The sequence below is a fragment of the Trifolium pratense genome, linkage group LG4, assembly GCF_020283565.1.
Source record: "Trifolium pratense cultivar HEN17-A07 linkage group LG4, ARS_RC_1.1, whole genome shotgun sequence".
Lineage (NCBI taxonomy): Eukaryota > Viridiplantae > Streptophyta > Magnoliopsida > Fabales > Fabaceae > Trifolium > Trifolium pratense.
The window spans coordinates 59850151-59871914 of NC_060062.1; the positions used below are offsets into that span (position 1 = coordinate 59850151).

The 21764-nt window shown below is 33.9% G+C and overlaps 1 protein-coding gene and 2 pseudogenes across 1 annotated transcript; 2 read left to right on the plus strand and 1 right to left on the minus strand.

The window, feature by feature from the left end:
• Positions 1-2157: 2157 nt before the first annotated feature.
• Positions 2158-9730, minus strand: LOC123920992 (exocyst complex component EXO84B). Its single transcript, XM_045973365.1, has 7 exons — positions 9287-9730; positions 8196-8293; positions 4945-5977; positions 3959-4474; positions 3163-3351; positions 2768-2904; positions 2158-2629 (listed from the first exon to the last, which is right to left on the minus strand). Exons 1-7 carry the CDS (start codon positions 9437-9439, stop codon positions 2467-2469), a joined length of 2289 nt encoding a protein of 762 aa, XP_045829321.1. The 5' UTR covers positions 9440-9730; the 3' UTR covers positions 2158-2466.
• A 4717-nt stretch (positions 9731-14447) lies between these two features.
• On the plus strand, positions 14448-15354 carry LOC123923052 (annotated as a pseudogene).
• A 4971-nt stretch (positions 15355-20325) lies between these two features.
• On the plus strand, positions 20326-21118 carry LOC123923053 (annotated as a pseudogene).
• Positions 21119-21764: the final 646 nt, after the last annotated feature.

The following is a 21764-nucleotide window of genomic DNA, read 5'->3' on the forward strand; positions in this document are numbered from 1 at the left end:
AAAGCTTCCTTTCATAATGGAAGGTCCATTTCTGCTACTGCCATATTGTTGCAGGTGATTTTTCTTTGCACGGGTAAGGTAAACTACATCAAATCTGATCAGAACATTTGTTGGATATCATGTGGAGCAGCCATTGAATTATAGGTGCCCTATCACTACGAGTTTCTGATAAACAGAACATGTTAGTTCTATGCAAGAATTGGATGTCTGTACTGTGTGGAATTTTGTTTGTGTAGGAGTGACTGGTAGGCTAATTTTAATAAAACTATTGGATAATAAGAGTAATTGTGGGATCTTTATCCTGCTATGAATTTTTTGGATAGGCAAATGTCATCCTGCTATCAATGGTTTTAAACTCACAACTTTTTGCTCTAACTCTTAATCTCACACTGTTCATAAATACTTGAGATTTGAGTTTTACTTTGGAAATGGCAACTTTATATCTCATTTTCGGGTATTAAACGAGACCCATAAACAGTTCTAACTTGTTTTCCAGCAATGAAATTCGTCCATAGTATCCGCATAACTCAGCCAGTGTTGAATTCTTTCATACGTTTTACCCAACAGGGAGTTATTCATTTTGCCACAAACTCCATTTTCAGTGCTTTCCTGAATAACAGTATGTATGCACCTCGTGTTGTTGTATGTTTCATTCAAGCCTTCCCTGTGTTGATGAAAAATATTATTTCATCGAAGACTGGTAATGGTTAAGTGTTTGCCTAAAGTGTTAAAGAAGGTATAGGTTTTAAGTATTTATTTATTTGGATTCATTTCCCTTTAATTGAAAGACAAGTTCTTTAAAATAATTTTGAAAGTTAATTCAATTTATAGAACATGTATGTATTACTTCAAAACAATTTATGGTATAGGTGTGCAGCATGTCTAAACTAAACCTCAAAAGTTGGTGAACTCTTCCTAATGGTTATGATTTTTGTTTTTCCAACATTTTGTCTGTCATTAAAGACTGGTTCATTATTTAACCTGTTTTGACGATATAAAAAAAATAGTACTAATCAACTTGTGAGGTAGTAGTAATTAAATAATCACAGCATATAGTACAATTGACGTTGACAAAGTATTATCAGCGATGCAAGTAGTTATATTAATGGTGTGAAAGACTAAAATTGCAAACTCTAGCTTTTATTTGTCTCCCAGTTGAAGTGAACTTGACGTAGTTGTGAAGATAAACCAATATTCAGTAACACCATCCATGTGGTCCTGAACACTATTCACTATTGATTTCTAATCAAGCTCAAAGCTCACTTTTTCCAGCACAGTAACAGTATATTTAAAGGTTTTTGCTTTATTCAAAGGTCACTTTATACATGTGTGTCCAAAGTTTCTTTTTGGTAAAGAAAGTTTCAATAAATTTGATCTCAAAAAAAATAAAAGAAAAAAGAAATTCCAGTGTGTTTTTTGCTATGCACTATGTATGCAAATATGCTGAGTTCATAAACTTACATTCAAAGAACTACTCCCTCTTCCTTTTATAAGCATCAATTGCATATTTTATATGTAAACATTGTGGATACTAATACTTCTAAACACTTTTATTGTGTAAAACAAAAAACGGACACTTATTTGTTAAAATTTATATGGATCACATACCAAATTTATAAGAGCTCCGCATAATTTGATAAAATTCATGTAATTTTTAACTAGAGAGTATATTAAAAAGTGCCAGAGAGTAGTATGTTGCTAGCACTCTTACTAAATTATCTTTCGTATATAGATGCATACAATATTAACTTTTTATATTTTAAAACAACTAATAATAACTTAAAGCATGTAGTAAGGGGTCTAATTTTCGGCTCATAGGTATAGAGAAAATCCGATTGAAAGGAAGAAAGTCACCTCATTTGTCCCATGACAAAGATTAATCAACACTGACGATGAAAATTTCGTATCAATATCAATATCATGATAACTAAAAAAACTATTAATATTATTAGGGTTATATATATATATATATATATATATATATATATATATCTTCTGATTTGAAAATGAGTTTATATATTAAAGATAACTTGTTCAAACAGTACTTATAATAGTGAGGGAGGATTTCACGTAACATGCGAGAAAACATTAAAGTCAAATGGCAGGAACTGCTCTAACATACAAAAATTGGGCAAGAATGGCAATGTAAAAAAAAAATAGAGTAAACTTTCAAAAAATATTATTTCAGAATACGAACCAAATAATCGAGTCAGCGAGCATTTACAATCGCAACAAGGCCAAATTTGATGGGAAGAAATATTATTGTCAAACACCTGACCAAGGAAAACTTAAATCTACACAAATACAAGGTTATCTATGCCCCATTAAAAATGACTGAAGACAAAAATGAAGGGGATACCAACAGGAGAAGCAATGAAGAGATCAGCGTTAATGAGCGCAATAATCTGCCAGTAATAATTTCATGATAGATTGGACTGTACTAATTTACAGGGATTAAACTATGCATTATGAACTATTATGAGATCTGACAGATGAAATTGATTGTGCAGAGACAGACGCGGTAGGGCTGCTAAGTTCCCTCTCTCCGTTTATTTCCTTTGGTTTTCCACTTAATCTTTCCATAGCATCTTGACATATTTCATTGAACCATTCATCTTCAGGCAGATCCCTGGAAGAAAAATATATATATATCAGACTTTTAAAATGATCAAATGCATTCAAAGCCACAACTTCCAGTGGAAACGTTTGCAAACACAGATAGAATACTGATGGTGAAACATGGCTAAAACAAAATTGCAGAGCCTACCTATATGGATCCATCCCTGTTGCAGAAAATGCCGACATTGCCTTTGTTATAATTTCATTCACAATTCGTTGCAAATTCCTTGACAAATACCGACCGTTGGAGGCAAAACACACAACAAACTTCATATCCAAATAGAACTGCACAACGTACAAAAGAAAATTATTTTAACACAATTTCAAAGGGGTTGGTTTAAAACAAGAAAGTTATATAAATGAATTGTAAATATCCCATTCTTGATTTACTATGAAAGTTCAAAATATGTTTTATAATGTGAAGAAACATGGCTCCGTTTAAGTATCAAGACAAGCTCACTCTCAAGAATGAGAACTCAAGTTTATTATTGGGAATGGATTAAAATTGTTTATGAAATAATGAACACAACTTCAATGTCATACCTGTTGTAGACCAAGAGGACCTAAAGGCCTTGGTCCTTCCTCAATATCATCCCAAAAGCTCTGATCTTCTGAAATCCACAAAATAACAGTTTCTGTAAGTCTCATCAAAAGCAGCGTAGCAAATCTTTCCCTCCCTACAAACATCTCTGCTGCTATATTTGCCATTCTGTTCAGTTTTATGAAAAGCTCCTGGACAATGACATAATAGTCTCATCAGATCTTGAATAATAATAATAATAATAATAATAATAATAATAATAATAAATTTTTTTTGAACAAGTTAAAATGAGTTTTATATATATATATATATATATATATATATATATATATATATATATAAACAAATAATCTACCCAGCACAAGACGTGCCAGGAAAGACTAAGTAAGGTTACAAAGAGTCGAGATACTATTAATAATAATAATAATTGAAGCATAAACATCACTAACACCGCAAAAAGAAAGAAAATCATTAAACAGACAAACATGGTTAGCATTATTTATGGCAGTAAATCAGGAGGAAATCCTTATGAACTCTTCGTGAAAATCAAATTAAAATATGGTTAGCATTTATGGCAGTAAATCAGAAGTCAGTACAAATCTGTATCAAGATGTAACAATAAATTGTCTACTAAGGGATATGGGAGGAGCTTCAATGTTTAGCAATTTCACTTTTCTGCAAGTGAAACTGTAACCATATACAATTTCACAAGAATGAACAAGAAGAAAAATCTGAAAATCTTCAAACATAACTCACAAGAACGGAAGTGTTACATTTAAAACCCAGGTTCCAAAATACCTGAAAAATCGAAGATGGAATCCATTCAACTTCATCCGCATTTCCATCCATGTTTATATACATGTCAGCTGTAAGATGACTATCACCCTCCTCTGTAAAAATCAGGCTCAAAGCATGTTGACGACAGAATGTATCTTTCAGCCTGTCAACTGAACCCACGAGTCGTCTCCTCCATTCCCGTTGTTCCGGATGACGATTTTGCCTTTCTGAGGTTCTTCTACGGTTATCATCCTTGTAGAGATCTTGGTTTAGGGAGGAGAGCTTCATGGCTGCACGTGGAAGTAGTTCATCAGCTAGTAATGAGGCATTAGCTAGCAGTGCAATCTGCTGGGCTTCAGTCTCGGCCATTCGTACAATTTTGTTCCCAGAATCCTCAAAGCTTTCTTCTTCCTCCATTGATTCTGGTAGTGCTTTTATAAGCATGTTCACATAAGAGTTAAATACTTGAAACAACCCTTCCAGAGCTTGTCCTCCCAACTGCATACTAAGCAGTGGTCCTACATCCTCAAAGAAGTCCTGCATAAGCATACAGAACATTCAGCTTAAAGTGAATTGGAATACACACCGGAAACATGGAAAATAACTCATAGATAGAGTAAAACAATATTAAATATTGCAGGTGAGTAGCTGTGTGCATATTGGAGTGCGAAGCCAATTATTTTATTCAATCTCATTAAGTTAAAGTTCAAAATGTTATTAACAGACCAAATAAGAAAAATGAAATAAACAGAAAAAAGCATGACCAAAAGTGGATATTATTTATAAATGAACTGAAACAAACCATCTGTTTTTACAGACACAATTATAAATGTCTTCACTTAAAGGAGAAAATTTTCACATTGCAAATCAAAATAACAAATATATTTGGTACACCTAGTTTTAGAACAACTACTCACACTGTCCCAACAACTGCTATATCAATGTTTCTCAAACCAAACACCACTCCATATCATAAGTCAATATTATGTCAAAACTACAATTCTCACCTGGACCATCAAATTGAAGCGATGGGCACTACTTGTTAGTTTATGTTGAAATGCTGTAGTACTACCAGTCTGCCGATTAGTATTAGGAGGATACGTGAGTACCCAATCATCAGCAGCAGCCATAGCAGCAGTACTCTCTTGTATTCGTTTCAAATTAGCATCTAATGCCTGTTCAACACTAGGTCTAAAAAGTTTCAAAAGTACAGGACAGAGAGCCAGACCACGAGCTTCCAACAATGAGCAATGACCCAATGCTATTTGAACACACTCTGCAGCAGCTCTTAAACCTCCTGCAGCTGCTGAAGAAGCTAAGGCATGCCTTTTCACCAGAAGAGCAAATGCCTCTGTTTGCTTCGTAGCCCACATTACAAGTTCGGAAGAATAAGCAGGCTCCTCACCAAAAATAGACAGCGAGTCACTTGCAGCTTGTGCAACTGCAGAAAATACCAGCTGTGCAAGAGCTGCAGTATATGCTCCTCCATATGAGGTGTTTGACGGCCGGAGACTTTGCATGTTATACTGATATCGTTGCAGATGAGCATTGAGTAGTAAGCTGTGAGCATGCGGACCATCTCCAAGTTTTTTAAGGGCTGAAACTGATGCTCGAAGTTCAGCACCACGAGTAGAGGGCTGACAAGCAGCTTCAGCAAGCTGATCAGCTAGTTTTTGCCTACGTTCAGTAATAGAGTTCTGCAGTGCCAGAAGTAAAGTTGGGTTGAGAGATTTCATCTCCTTTGCTTTAGAGACTTTACGTTCTCCTTTATCAAGAGCATCCAACGCTTCTTCCACTCGCCTTTCAGCCAAAAGAACATCCAAGTTATCAGGAAACTCAACTAACCATTCATCCAGATCTGATATTTCTTTATCTTCAGAATCCAGTGTACCGTTTGCAGAAAAACCATCAGAATTGGAAATTGATAATGAATCAATATGAACTCCATCAGCCAAACCACGTATCAAAGTAGCTTGAGTGGATAGTAGGTTTCTGATAGACGAAAGCTCACCTTCCAAATCTGATATCTCCTTGGAAGTTCTATGACATTTAAATATGACTTAATTTAAAACACAACCAATGATAAATGATAACTCAGCTAAAATAAAATTAAAATGGTTAAATGATAACTCAGCTAAATAAAATTAAAATCGCATTGCTGTAATAGACTACTGATGTCCAAAAAAGAAATCAATGATACATCAGCTAAAACTCATTGTAGCAGCCTTTTCCTTATGGTCTTATGTATTAAAGGATAAATAAAATGATCAAGGTGGATGAAGTCTCCCCCAACTGCCACACACCCAGGGACACAATTATAAATAAAATCACAATGAGAAATGTCAGATGTCAACACCCTTTGTCATCAGATGTCAACACCCTTTGTCAATCATACATTGACAAAACATTTATTCGATGATATATGAGGATGAAGCTAAAATATTAGGACCTTTTAGAATTTATAAAGCATCACAAAATATAAATTGTATGCAACTGCAAACTAGTGTTTTGATTGGTTTATTAGTTGAAATCTGGTTTTCCCCTCTTCGGCACCCTCAATATATAAGCTAAGAGGAAGTGAAATCCAGAACTGAGCTGTGGCTGAGCACCACTTTGCCATTAGACAATTGGTATTTTGTTTCTAAATGGGCTGAATTTATATATTATCTTGATTTGGTTTATCCACATGCTTTGAGAAAATCCAAATCTACCATACAAAAGTGGTTAGAAGTTAGAACCCCACATCTTCAAATGTGAAAATCCGCGTTCTTGTGTTGTTAATTGTTATAAAACAATTTCTAAAAAACAAAATTGTTGAAGCATCAGTGTTATATGTGTAGCTGTGTCAATACTCCTCCTATATAGGTATCGGTATTGTATACAGGTGCAACACAGTGTGTGTGCATGGAGAGTATTCTCCAATTCCGAAATTTTTGCAAAAGAAAATATTGGCCTATACATTTGGGATACTGCTTTGGGATACAACTCCAAAAACTTGCTTTAAAGCGTTTTGTACAACCTTGTTCTTCAGAATTGTAGTACACGCTCATTTTTTCATTCTTTGAGAATATAAAAAAGAAGACACGTAATTGTGGGCCATAATGGGAGGCGTACATGAAAATTTTGATGATGGTGGTAGCCAACGTCTTGAATTGGTAAAGTTGCCTTTTCATGAATTAGACTTAGAAGTTATGCATTTTTGGATGGTGAGAATGGGGGGATGAAAATGATCCAGTTACTATTAGACGGTAAATGTAAGCATTTGAATGGAGTCAATGATGCATTTTGTGAGATTTTGACATTGATTAGGGAAAGAGTACATTTTTAACATGTTTACAAGGAAAAAAAAAACATTTTGAAATGGACAAGAGAATGATGTGTCTATACTTTTTTCTTATGATACAAGTTTTTTTTCTTTTGTAAATTGTGTTTATCATTTACATATACTAATAAAAAAAACAAAGCATCTCATCCCAAATATTATGCATTATGAATATTTCCACTACAAATTTTGTTAATAAATCTATTTAGGCATATCATATCTTTAGTTTTGAAGAAATCTCAGTATCCTTGCATGTGTTTCACAGATCCGCCAGACACAAAGTATCTGAACCCCCACTGCCTCTATCTCGCCCATTTACGTTAGTTTATTGTATTATAATCAATTCATTTTATTAAATTAGGGGATATATCTTACTCTGTGTCTCGGTCATGCATGTACTTAACATGTATGTTATATTGTTTATATATTATTGTCGGCTTAGTGCACAAGGCTCCCACGAGGTGGGTTAGCCTCGGCCGAACTGCAAGGTTGATGCTTTGTGACCTACTCCTTCCGTTCCTCTCAATAAATGTCGTTTTTTAGTATTTTACACATATCCATACAATCAATAAATTCTTACTTTTGATATAAATATTTATCTTTTTCCTATATTACCCTTAATCATTTTTTATCTATTTCTCTCTCTGCAATAAATAACTAGGGCAATATTTGTAAAACAGTAATTAATGGTTATATGTTGGATTGAACTTAGAAAACGACAAGTAAACAGGAACAAAAAAATTCTACAAATACGACAGGGAGTAGATGTCACGAGTTCAATTCTTGGAAAAAACCTCTTTGCTTAGTATATTGCAATTACAAAAAGTCAGTTTGACTTGAGAACCTTAAACCTCTTCCGTTACTAGTTACCAGTTGAAGGACAAGTTTAAATTTTTAAAAAAATAAATAAATGATACAAACTAACACACAACTAACCGTATGAAGGCTGCATAGTTAGCATAGACACTTCTGCGCATCTCCTCGGCAGAAGCTTTCTTCAAGTCTACTAAATATGTGCATAATTGCTTAATTTCCTGGGTAAAAGGAGATTAAAGAATCGTCAAAAATTGATATAGAAGATTTTACAACAGAAAACTCCTCCCAATAAACATACCCAATAATAGGTTTCACCATAAGATACTTAGATGACTGAATGGATGAAAAACTGTGACTAAGTGGTTTTCAACATTGGCATAACCTTATGCTCTTTTATTATGTTTATATACTATACTAACATCAAATCCATTTTGCCACAACATGAGTCTTAGTTTATCTATTATCTAGCATATAAATTAGTCTCGAACCATACAGATCACAATAGAGACAGATAAGAAACCAATACAATTTCCCCCTGTTCATCCATTAAAATGAGATTATTATCAACTAAAATTAATCTCATACTCTTATATCAGCTGGCACTAAGCATATATAATTTTAAACAATGGTCTGCAACTGCAATTGTGGCACAAGATAAATATTTTGAGGGTTCGCAGCAACATCGGGATTGCAATATAAAGGATCATAGTAACCACAATTTAGATCCTTGCTACATATAGGATGTTATCAATTTAGAACCACAATTTCAAACGAAGCAAGCAAGGATAAAGTTGTTGAGTTAAGCTACACGTAAAACATGTATAACCCCGTTTGGATAAACAGCTTATAACACAAATGCTTATTATGACAAGTGTAAACGCGATTATGTAAACGCGATTTCCACAGCAAAAGATGAAATAAAGGTAGACTATTTTGGTATAAGCTATAAACTATGAAAATAAGCCGAAAACAGCTAGCTAATAAACAATGTGATAAGCTGTTTTCATAAGTTCTCTCAAACAATGTTACAAAAGTTATACAAATAGAAAAGTTCAATTTTTTATTAACAAAATTTTGTAAAATCCTACAATTAATTAATTAATGAATTTTTTCCTACATAATAAATTAAGCTATGAAGCAATGAACTAGAAACATTTAGAAATGAAAAACAATAAACAATGGATCAGAGAAAAATCGAAGAATGAACGAACCTTATCGTTGAGAGAAGAGGTGGACTGAACATAGAACTCAGCATCAAATCTATCAGACTTGAAAGGATTAAGACCTTCTTCAAGCTTCACTCCGTTTTCTTTCACAGTCGCCGCCGTCACTCTTGACCGTGACGATGACTTAACCGTCGCCATAACAACAACCAGCAGCAGCAGCAGCAGCAGATCAGAGAGTAAATTTAGGGTTCAAAAATAGAGAAATTCAAAAGAGAGAGAGATCCACGCACGCGCCAATCTAGAAATATAACAACATTGAAATGAAATGAATTGAAGAAGAAAGAGTGATAGAAGAAACGGTCACAGAGTTTGTTGGATTTTTCGCTCTCTCTCTCTTTCTGATCCCTAACGAAGCGGTGACGGTAAGTGAAAACTTTGACAATGCCAGCACACAATACTCTCATCATTTTTCTTTTAAACCGTTTTTTTTTTCTTCTTCTTCCTCTTTTCCTTTTTTATTTAATAATAATAGTAATAAATAATAAATAAAAAATTTTGTAAAAAATAAAAATAATAAATAAAAATTATTGTTGTTAAAAAAATAAATAATTTGTTGGGTCTAACTTCTTCAACTAATATATATATATATATATATATATATATATATATACTTACTTTGCTTGCAGCAGACATGAATTTTTTTTATTTGTTTAGATGCAAATGACATATCCACTATACCAAAAGTTGATATCATAAATAAATCCAACTTGGCTTTTGTTTGGTTGAAAAGAGTAGATACAAGATAAATTAGGTGATGTACAATGAGCGTATAATATATACTTTAATTATTTATTTTTTCATAGTATTTAGCATTAAGTGATTTCAGCCTCATTTCAATTGCAGTTGTGTGAGATCGAACTGTGATTCTCTTTATCAAGTTCAGTGTTAATTATCACGAAACTAACTAACGATTGATAACATATACTCTAATTTAATCGAAAATATATTTAGACACATAAATTTAACATCTAGGATAGACTCATATGTGAATCGTGAAGGGTATCACATAACTTATGTGGATTCACTAAATGTTTGTTTTTGCAGTAAGATAGATTCAAACGTTAACGTACGATTGGACTGAAGCAACAAAATATAAATTCTTAATATAATGTTGAAATTGGCATTGAGATGCAAGATTAATACAATGGACGTAGAACAAAGTGATACATAAATTTTTGGACTTTTATAGTGCTCATGTTGCTAAGTTATGGGAAGTGTTGCAGAGTTTAGGACTAACTCGACATTACGAAATTAATAATGTGTAATTACATCTTGATTCTGAAGTGGTGGTGAGCAATTTATGCACAATTGATGTCTTGCTAAACTTTGAGCTTCATAGTGGTTGCAATTAGATTATTATGAAGAAAAAAAAATTAGCTCTTTACTTTTTGGTGATTCTGTTGGATTTCATATCTCCATAGTGTTTGCTTTTTTTTTTTTTGGATGAAGGTATAAAGATATATTGGGTGATACAGTTTTTTTTTTTTTTTTTTTGCTTAATTGCTTTGTAGTTTTCTTTTTTGGACTTAGACTGTCTCTTTTTTTTCAAATTTATTTTTATCATTTTCATAAAATAATTGATGGTGGATAAGTTAGTATATTGAAGTTAAAATGTTTAATAAATTAACTATTGAACTTACTCATAAAATAAAATAATATAAAATATTAACTATCAATATTTTAAATTATTTTAGTTAAAATAATAAAGTAAAATATAAGAGAAAAAATTATATGCTACTATAAGTTATAAACTCAAATGTCACTAAATATATGAAAAATAATTTAACACTAAGTAAAGTAAAAAGGGAAAGAAACCGTATAGTATTATCTTTGCTGGAAATGGAAGGTGTGATTGCTTTGCTTGATCTGAAATTGGAATTGCCTCATGTCGGAAGGAAGGAAAAAAAAAACACATTAGTAAGATTTCCATTCATGAAAGTGAAAGTTTGATTTACCATTCAAATCATGATATGGTTTGGTTGGGTAAATTTCCTACGTTCTTCTATCATAGTAGAAAGAAACTTTTTATTCTTTTCTTTTTATGACAAATTATGTTTAATTACAATCTGCATTATGTAAAATTCAATCATGCTTATATCGTATTAACATAAACATATGCATTCAAGTGATCAAATTTAAATAGTTAATAAACTTCATTTAAATAATAAATATTTAGAAAAAATTCAGAATAATTATAAACAGTGAAATTATGAGACAGGGAATTAAATAGTGAAATTATGCCTAAATAATGATCAGTTGACAACATTATATTATTTTTTAGGGCTAAAAAAAATATTAAAAATATTTCCTTAAAAAAAAATTTAAAAATATAATTATATAAACCACATGCATATGACTCCTGAAAACATCATAAGAAATGACACAGAATAATTAATATTAGCCATTTCATTATTTGAGAAAATCTAGCTGGCTCTTCCACCTACTCTTTTATTTTATACAAATTCTCTTAGCTTCTACCCTTTACACAGATTATGAACCTCAAGATTCTCTAATTCATTCAATTTAAAGTGAATGTTTTCCCATTGAAAAACTAATATGATCGTTTTATGAGGTGAAGGGGTAAATTTTTGGGGGTAGGAAATTCTTTGATTTCATGAAAACATATATAGTAAATTTTTATTTTTTTTAAATATAATTATTATAAATGAATAGAAGCATATCATTTCTTAAATTTTTATAAAGATTATATTATTATTCTTAAAAAAAAATTAATGGAAAAATAATTCATTACGTGCGTCTGAGTAAGCTACAACAAAAGAGGAAATAAAATACAAGAGGACAAATGGATAATCCTCAATCTAAAAAATGTATCCTTACTTAGACATTGAACTTCAGAACTTAGACATTGAACTGATAATTTTAGAGATGTGTCTGATACGAATCTCTAAAAAGTACTCAATACTAAAATTAAGTCCAGACTAACTTACCGAATAAACTAATCTTTTGAATTGAACTTATAACAAAAATAGAAATAGGTTGGAATTTTAAGAAGTCGACATTGCAAGTACTCATAAGATGTGGTCATTGCCACTTTGTACGGATGCACAAGGAAAGAAGAAAGATAGAAATTCAAAAGAAAGAAACAGAAGAGAAACAAAGAAAATTGTGCTTACCTAACTTTAAATTCTATGATAACTCTGGATATCTATATCCAACAATGCAACATAGTATCCATTTCCGCATCCATTAATTATGTAGTTACATACTTACATGTACTTCACTTAATTAATTGCATATGTACGTGGAAGATAGAACATTCATGTAACTTTACTTCATCTCCACTCATTTCATGATTCACTTTGTTCCTCACAACTAATACTGCACATTACACTGATGATGCTCAAGCTTAGTTGAACTGCAACTGCTGTCATCATGTGACAGGACCTTTGTTTTAACAACTAAACCACACTTAATTAGCTCATGCAATTTTTGTAGTTCTTTTCTGACTTGGATTGCACTGAATGGTGTACTATTGGCTTTGGTTCACAATTCTTACAATACCATTATTAATTATAAATAAGAGCCAGAAACTGCAACTTATAAAACATTAAAATTAGAATAATTAACTAATTAGTAATTACACAACTTTTTGGTAAAAAATAAAATAATTACACAACTTCAGATAATCTATTGGCACTTGGCACTAGCAGCACTTAATACTATATATTGATGTTTACTAGTAACATTATTTTAGTTTGATTTTCTGTAATTGTGATTCACCACAACTGGTTACAGTTCTGTAGCCTCGCTAAAACAATTAATACATAAAATTGTCTGGTGATGACTATGATGAAGAGTTTCTCATTGAAACACTATGTGACCAACCTCTTTTATTTAGTAAACTGGTAAGAGGATTGTTTCTACAATGTTATTGGCACTTAGTTGCTGAAAAAGTTGTCACAGTTTGTTTGTAGCACAAGAATCAACTTGATCTTCGACTAGAGAATAACTCTAAACACGCCGCCTACTTTACTTCCTCTTATCGTCCAACATTTCGGCCATTTGCATCTCAATCATTATTGCAACGAGTTTTGACCAATTATAAGATCCCAAATGGCTTCTCAATCAGAGAAATGCAAGTCCTCCACAAAACTGGGTAATGCTAGTTGTCTCCTATTATAATGAGATTTTTGTCTGGTTTGTTTATTATCTTGGGTGCTAGCTACTAACTGATCCTAGTAGTCGTGGTATATATATACTTGATTCAAGGCAAACATCACATCTATCTATTCCAAATCTTTCTATCCAAACAAGTTAGTTAGGAACCACCTCTATCTATCTGGCAATTGCAAAACTACATGAAGCACCATGCATTAGTGCTATTTGTCAACAACTAATATCAAGGCATCAACCAGAATGTCAGATGCATCAACAACCCATATGCCAGACTGCCATTGCCAAATGGAGTGGCAGATTGTTACTACAATTTGACAGCCTAAAAACACTAGAGTGAGTGATTAATTGAAACAAGTTCCAGAATCAAAGGTGTATAGTAAACTTAACTATATCTAAATTTCACAGGTTAAACATCTGCAAAGTTTCATTAGCATGATGTATCCTCAAATGATTTACGTTCATCACGTAGTTATGTTCTTCCATAGTAGCTCAGTAAAACCTCTGATTAATGAGGATTGAATGCAACTGTAACTACATGATGATCTTTCTGAAAGAAGATGCAAGGGAATCACGATCACCTCCTCTAAAAATTAGGTTTAGGTCTAGCTTGGCGGAACAAGCTTATAATATAAGAGATATTTTATAAAAATATAAAATACTATTTAAATTTTTGAAAAAATACAATACGAAAAAAAGAAAAACAAAAACGTATATGTGCAATGGTTTCAAATTCCAATTCAATCTTGGGAAGAAAAAAAAACCAAATCTTGGACATAAATTAACCACAATTTTTTTGCTTGCTCCACAAGTTTGTCTAAACCTTTAAATACTGCACGGCGCCCATATTATTCATTCATTTATTCACAATTAACCAAACCTAAACCTAATTAACCTCTCAAATCATCCTTGTTTGACCATTGGCGGCGTAACCCATAATACCAAATTCATCGTTTACTTACGTTGTTTGTTCACTATATATCGCTCAATTCAACATCAAACGTACGTAACAATGGTTGAAGCAGATAATTTATCTTTACCCGATAAATGTTGGGAATCTATCATGAAATTCCTTAACAACGACAACCACCTCTACTTAGAACCTCTCTCCCTAGTCTCTAAACAGTTTCTCTCCATCACCAACCATCTTTGATTCTCTCTCACTATCAATACCATCACACCTCTTTGTTATCCAACCCACCCTTTTCTTCATCGCCTCTTCAAAAGATTCCCCAACCTCACCTCCCTCGACCTCACGCGTTTCGAAGCTGATCTCGATCAACTTCTCTTTGAAATATCTTATTTCCCTTTGATGAAACTCACATCACTAAAACTCTCCAACCAACGAATAATTCCCGCACGCGGGTTAATAGCTTTCTCAAAAACTATTACAACTTTGACCTCACTCACTTGTTCCAACATTGATTCTAATATCGGTAACAATGACCTGGTTCTTATTTCTCAATGTTTCCCTTACCTTGAACAACTTGATCTCGGTACTAATAATAATATTCGTTTACCTAAGAATGTTGGGGGGGTAAATATTATTATGTTCATGGCGCTTCCTAGGCTCCGCAAGGTTGATCTCTCTAGCCATTCCTATATAAATGACTCTTCGTTTCTTAACTTGTGTAAGGGTTGTAAGTTTCTTGAAGAGGTTATCATCAAGACATTCCTATTTTTATCTCAAGATGGTATTGCTTCTGCCATCCGCGAGAGACCAACTTTGAGGTCACTATCCATTACTTGGCTTACATTGAATAATTCGGAATCAAATGGAATCCAAGAAAACTTTAGGTACGAATTTATTGACTCGTTGGTGAGTTTAAAGGAATTAGCTTGTCTTGATTTGTCAACTTGGCCCTATCTCGGATGAGTTGCTTTCTTCTATTAAAAAGGGATCAGGTCTTCCATTGTAAGATGCTCACTGAATCAACCTTGTTTGCACTTGTTAGAAACTGTCCTTCACTTAGAGAGATCAAAATGTTAGGCACGAGTATTGGGAAAAACTACATTGTGTTAAGATGAAGAATTTGGAGAGAAGTAAAAGGGTGAGATTCACCATTATGAAATTGAATCAATCTGATACAAGACTATGATCCTTTATATAGGAGTAGTGAGGATCTATGATAAGCTAAACTATGCCTAACATATACTATCTTGTACTACAAATTAGTTATAACAATCTAACTAACTATTTACATATGTGAATTTTATCATTCCTTTCTTCATTCTCTGTGATACTTAACATCCTCCCACAAGCTGATGCTTGATATATGTCAAGCAATCCAAGCTTGCATAAGAAGTCATGAAATTTGGGCGCTGGCAAAGATTTAGTAAGGAAATCTGCTAACTGCTCTTGTGTAGATACAGGAATAAGTCTCAGCAAACCTTCTTGCACCTTTTCTCTGACCAAATGACAGTCAATTTCAATATGTTTAGTCCTTTCATGGAAGACAGGATTAGATGCTATATGCAAAGCACTTTGATTGTCACAAAATAGTACAGGCTGTTTTGAGCATTCAATGTGCAAGTCCTTTAACAAGTATAATAGCCAGACAAGTTCACAAGTTGCTGAAGATAGAGCTCTGTATTCAGCTTCAGATGATGACTTGGATATAGTTGTCTGTTTCTTTGCTTTCCATGAAATAAGAGAGGATCCAACAAAGAAACAGTATCCAGTAGTAGATCTTCTGGTATCCAAACAGCCTGCCCAATCAGCATCTGAGTATCCAATGAGTTGAATGTCAGCATTTCTCTTGAAAATAAGACCCATACCAGGATTATGCTTCAAGTATCTAATCACTCTACAAGCTGCTTTGTAGTGTGTCATAGTAGGCTTATGCAGAAACTGACTTAGCTGTTGTGTAGCAAAAGCTATGTCTGGCCTTGTATTGGTTAGGTAAAGCAATTTCCCTACTAGTCTTCTATACATGCTGATATCTTCAAAAGGTTTACCATCATCATGATGCAATTTGACAGAAGGGTCTAAGGGAGTAGAAGCAGGTTTGGATCCCAATAAGCCAGAATCATGCAGCAAATCCAAACAATACTTTCTCTGTGAAATGCTAATACCTTCTTTAGAGTGTGCTACTTCAAGACCAAGAAAATATTTGACAACACCTAAATCTTTGATTTTGAAGTGAGTATCTAGAATGTTTTTGATTCTATTAATCTCCTGTAAGCTAGTACCAGCTAAAATTATGTCATCAACATATATGAGCAAAGCAGTAAAATTGTCTTGCTGGCTTATAGTGAACAAAGAATGATCAGATGAAGATTGTGTATATCCCTCCTGGACCAACAAGGATGTGAGCTTCTCATACCATTTCCGGCTGGCTTGTTTCAAGCCATATAAACTCTTGAGAAGTTTACATACTTGATTGGGCTTACTGCATTGTACACCATCTGGAATAGACATATAAACATTCTCTTGTAGGTCACCATGTAAGAAAGCATTATTTACATCTAATTGATGTAAAAACCAGCCTTTGATGGAGGCAATGGCAAGCAGCATTCGCACAGTAGTAAGCTTAGCAACAGGGGAAAAAGTGTCAAAGAAATCAAGGCCTTCAACTTGATTGTAGCCTTTAGCAACAAGTCTGGCTTTATACCTTTCAATTGTGCCATCAGACTTATGCTTGATCTTATATACCCATTTGCTGCCTATAGGCTTCACATTGGGTGGAAGATCTACAATCTTCCAAGTACCAGTTCGAGCTAATGCCTCAAGTTCAGATGTCATAGCTTGAATCCAATGTTGAGACTTACAAGCTTCAGTATAGGTTCTAGGTTCAGTGTGTTGTGTGAGAGACGATGTGAAGACACTATGTGAAGGAGACAATTGAGATAAGGAATGAAAGGAAGAGATAGGATAGATGGTACCTGTTGATGATGATTTTGCTGAGTCATCTGAAGCACTGCACACAAAATCTGACAAATAAGATGGTCTATGTTTAATCCTGTCAGGTCTAGTGTTTGCTGGCTGTATGGGGAAAGGAGAAGAAGGGAGAGGAGAGGAAGTGCTAGGATTAGGGTCAGATATGATGTTAGTAGGTGGAGTAGGAGATGGTGTTGTATCTGATGGGTTAGTAGAAGTATGTGATTGGTCAATATCAAGGAAATGTTCACAGTTAATGGTAGAATGATAATGCCAATGAAGTTTGGAAGTGTTAGTGGTGTAAGGCAGTATGTGATCGAAATGAGTGACATTTCTGGAAAGAAAAATATTTTTAGAATCCAAATCAAAAAGAATAGAACCTTTGACACCTTGCTTTTGCCCTAAGAAAACACATTTTCTTCCTCTAGGTGACAGTTTGGTTTTATTAACATCAAGGGTAGATGCATATGCAAGGGAACCAAAAACTTTTAATTCATTTAAATCAAGTAAACAATGGAAGAGCATTTCATGAGGAGACTTATTTTGTAAAACAGGTGTAACAATTTTATTGATAATGGCAGTAGCATGCAAAACTGCATAAGACCAGAAATATTTTGGTAAATTGGATTGGTAAAGTAAAGCTCTAGCAATATTTAAGATGTGCTGATGTTTCCTCTCCACCCTACCATTTTGCTGTGGAGATTCAACACAGCTAGTTTGATGCAAAATGCCATGAGAAGAATAAAATTCAGTCATAAAAAATTCTGGTCCATTATCACTTCTAACAATTTTAACTTGATGGTTATATTGAGTATGAATCATTTTAATCAAATTTATAACATGATTTCTTGTTTCAGCTTTAGATTTCATCAAAATAATCCAAGTAAATCTACTATAGTCATCTACAGCAGTTAAGAAATAAGAGTGACCATGAATGGACTTTATTGATATAGGACCCCATATGTCAAAATGGATTACATCATAAGCATGAGTAACTTTATTAAAACTGTTACTATAAGGAAGTTTCTTATGCCTAGCAAGGTGACAAATGTCACAAATTCCAGTTGGATCAACAGTTACATAAGGAAACTTAGCTTTCAAACTAACTAATCTATGATGGGAAGGGTGTCCTAATCTGAAGTGCCAAATGGCTGACTTAGGGATAGTAGTGTAGGTTGAACCATCAATGGATGCAACATGTGCTATCTTATCTGCAGAACCAATCATCTTCAAGTCCCTCTTGTCCTGAATAAGACAATGTGAACCAGTAAAATTAACAATGTAATGAGGTGATTGACACAATTTTGATACAGCAATTAAATTGATTGAGAAGTTTGGTACATAAAGAACATTTTTAATGACAAAATGTGGAGAGAAACTAACAGTGCCAGAATATTTTGCAATTGCAAAATTTCCATTAGGTAATTGTATGTTAATGGGATTGATCTCAATATATGATTGAAACCAATTTAATGAACTGCATATGTGGTGACTAGCTCCTGAATCTATAATCCAAGTACTAAGAACACATACATTAATGGAAAGAGAGCTTATACCTTTGTGTGTCACCGATGAATGATCAGTGATCATGGATGAACCAACCTGATTGGAGCTTGCAACCTTAGCATTGGAAGCAAGGTGTGAACTCTGAAGAAGTGACATAAGCTTGTCATATTGGTCTTGAGAGATAGAAGGAGAGGCTGCAGGAGAATTTGTTGAAGAAGTTGCAGCATTATTATAAGTGATCCCTTCCTCAGATGCAGCATTATTAGCAGAAGCAAACTTCTTCATATGTGGAGGTACACCATTCTTCTTGAAACAGTTCTCAACAAAGTGATTATTCATTCCACAGTAAGTACACTTGCGTGGAGGCTTAGAACCAGATGAGGATTGAGTAGATTGTTTGTAACCAGAGGAAGAAGGTGTAGAACGTGCAGCATTAACAAGAATTGTAGAATCATCAGATTCATGAGAAATACCTTGACGTTCATGTTGCAACACAAGAGAAAACACCTTATTGATAGGAGGAAGAGGATCCATAATCAATATCTGAGACTTAACAGTAGAAAAATTTGCATTCAAACCAGTGAGAAAGCGAATTGTATGAAGCAAAGAGTGATTGCGTCTTGCAGAGCGCATAGCTTCACAAGTGCAACGACGAGGACAGGTACATGAAGGAATAGGAAGATACAGTTCCAATTCTTCCCAAATTACCTTCAAATCAGTGTAGAAATCAGTTACGGACTTAGAATCTTGCTTCAACGCATAAGCCTCTTGCTGCAATTCAGAGATGCGAATCAAATCGCCTTGAGAGAAACGTTCACGCAAATCATTCCAAATGTCAATAGCGTTCTCCATGAACACAACGGATTGCGCAATCGACGGCGAAACTGAACTGAGAATCCATGCCGAGACGAGTTGGTTACAGCGATGCCAAGCTCGAAACGCAGGATCAAAATCGTCTTCAGGAACAGGAAGAGTTCCATCAACGAAATCGAGCTTCATCTTCGCTCCTAAAGCACGTTTCATGGAGCGAGACCACGAGTGATAATTGGAACCGGTGAGAAGAGGAGTAACGACGACGGATGAAGGACCATCGCCGGGATGAACGTAGTAAGGTGAGGAGTTGTCAAGGACGGGATCGGGAGCATTACGAGGAGGCATGGTGAAAGAAAAACAGAGAACGAATCAAGGAAGAAGATGATCGGAGAAAAACAGTTACAACGGCGGAAAACGGTTACGGTGGAGGTCAAGGACCGTTATGGCGGTGATACCATGTTAAGATGAAGAATTTGGAGAGAAGTAAAAGGGTGAGATTCACCATTATGAAATTGAATCAATCTGATACAAGACTATGATCCTTTATATAGGAGTAGTGAGGATCTATGATAAGCTAAACTATGCCTAACATATACTATCTTGTACTACAAATTAGTTATAACAATCTAACTAACTATTTACATATGTGAATTTTATCATTCCTTTCTTCATTCTCTGTGATACTTAACACATTGTTAAGAATTATTATGGTTCTTTGATGGATTTATTTGGTGTATACCCTCAATTAAAGTCACTCGATTTAGCTTTCAACTCATGTTTGAGGGATGAAAACATCATCAATATCTTTGCTTTCATCTTCCCCAATTTAGAGGTCTTGGATTTGAGCTTCTGCAATGGCATATCTGAAGAAGGTATTGGTCAAGTTTTAAGGAGATGTTGTAAAATTAGACATTTGAAGTTTGAACTTATCAGGACTGAAGCCACTGCCACTTAGAATGAAGTTTAAAGTTCCAACATTGGAGGTGTTGAACTTGTCAAGGTCTAGAATTGATGATATATCACTCAACTCGATTTCAAAAAGTTGCTCCGGGCTGCTACAACTTGACTTGGGACATTGTTTTGATGTCTCAGAGATTGGAGTGAGGCTAGTACTAGAAAACTGCACACGACTGAGAGAATTAAATTTGCAAGGTTGCGGTAATGTGTCTGTTGTTTCTGTTCACTCAATGGTATTTATAAGGCCGTCATTGAGAATGGTAACAGGACGCTTTGTTCGCCAATGTTGTGTTCTCTATTGTCAACTATGTTATGTTGAAGAAAAATGGATATATATGCTTTCAAAGTTAAATAAAATCGTGAGATTTTTTTCTTTGAAATTGTCAACTTATTCGTTATTTATTTTAGAGTCAGTCAGGTTTACATCTTTTACTGCACTGTGACAGACACACCACAAGGGAGGGACAATTCACTCTACTGCTGTGTTTAATCCCAATACTTGTGACTTCCTCATGTACTTACATTAAGTTTTTATTGCCGTTTAACCGTGATTAATTTTCATCGAATAATTTATGAAGCACACAAAGTGAATTATCCCCTTCCAATTAATTTTTTTTTTCTTCATACGTAATAATAGCCAAGATCGCACCTATGACCACTTTCTTAAGATCTAAATCCTTACTTAGGACTTGTACTAATTTATTCTCTACAAGCCACAATGTTGATTTCATGGACATTTTCACGAACAACTTAAGAGTACCCTTTTCTTATTCTAATGCTAATTATTGTGGTTTTGGCGGAGGTCAGAAAAAAAAAAAAAAAAAAAAACTAGAGGGAAAGCATCCTAAATTAGTTGCGAATCCTTTGACTCGTTGTTTGATGTCTTTTCCAGCGATGAATTAACAATGCTCACTTAGCGAGGCATGCCAAGTGAGGCTTTATTATAAAACTCAAAATAGTCCCCGATATTTTCATAATTGGAACAAACTAGTCCCTGGCTCGTTATAATTGACAAACTAATTTGTCCTCAATATAAAAATTCAGCGCCTAATTTGAGTTTATTTTTGTTACAGAGTGAATTGGGACGTGAGAAAATTGTCAAGATCAAAATGAGTCTTGACTAATTATTATTTTTTTCTTACCTAAAATAAAATTTCATTCCATGATTTCTGT

Bases quoted from the DNA above. Each gene is read 5' to 3' on its own strand.
- LOC123920992 (XM_045973365.1), bottom strand. From the start codon at position 9,439: ATGGCGACGGTTAAGTCATCGTCACGGTCAAGAGTGACGGCGGCGACT. The intron at 8,294-9,286 runs GTTCGTTCATTC...CCTTTTACCCAG, and splicing joins CCTCTTCTCTCAACGATAAG to GAAATTAAGCAATTATGCAC. The intron at 2,905-3,162 runs GTATGACATTGA...TACGTTGTGCAG, and splicing joins GTCCTCTTGGTCTACAACAG to TTCTATTTGGATATGAAGTT.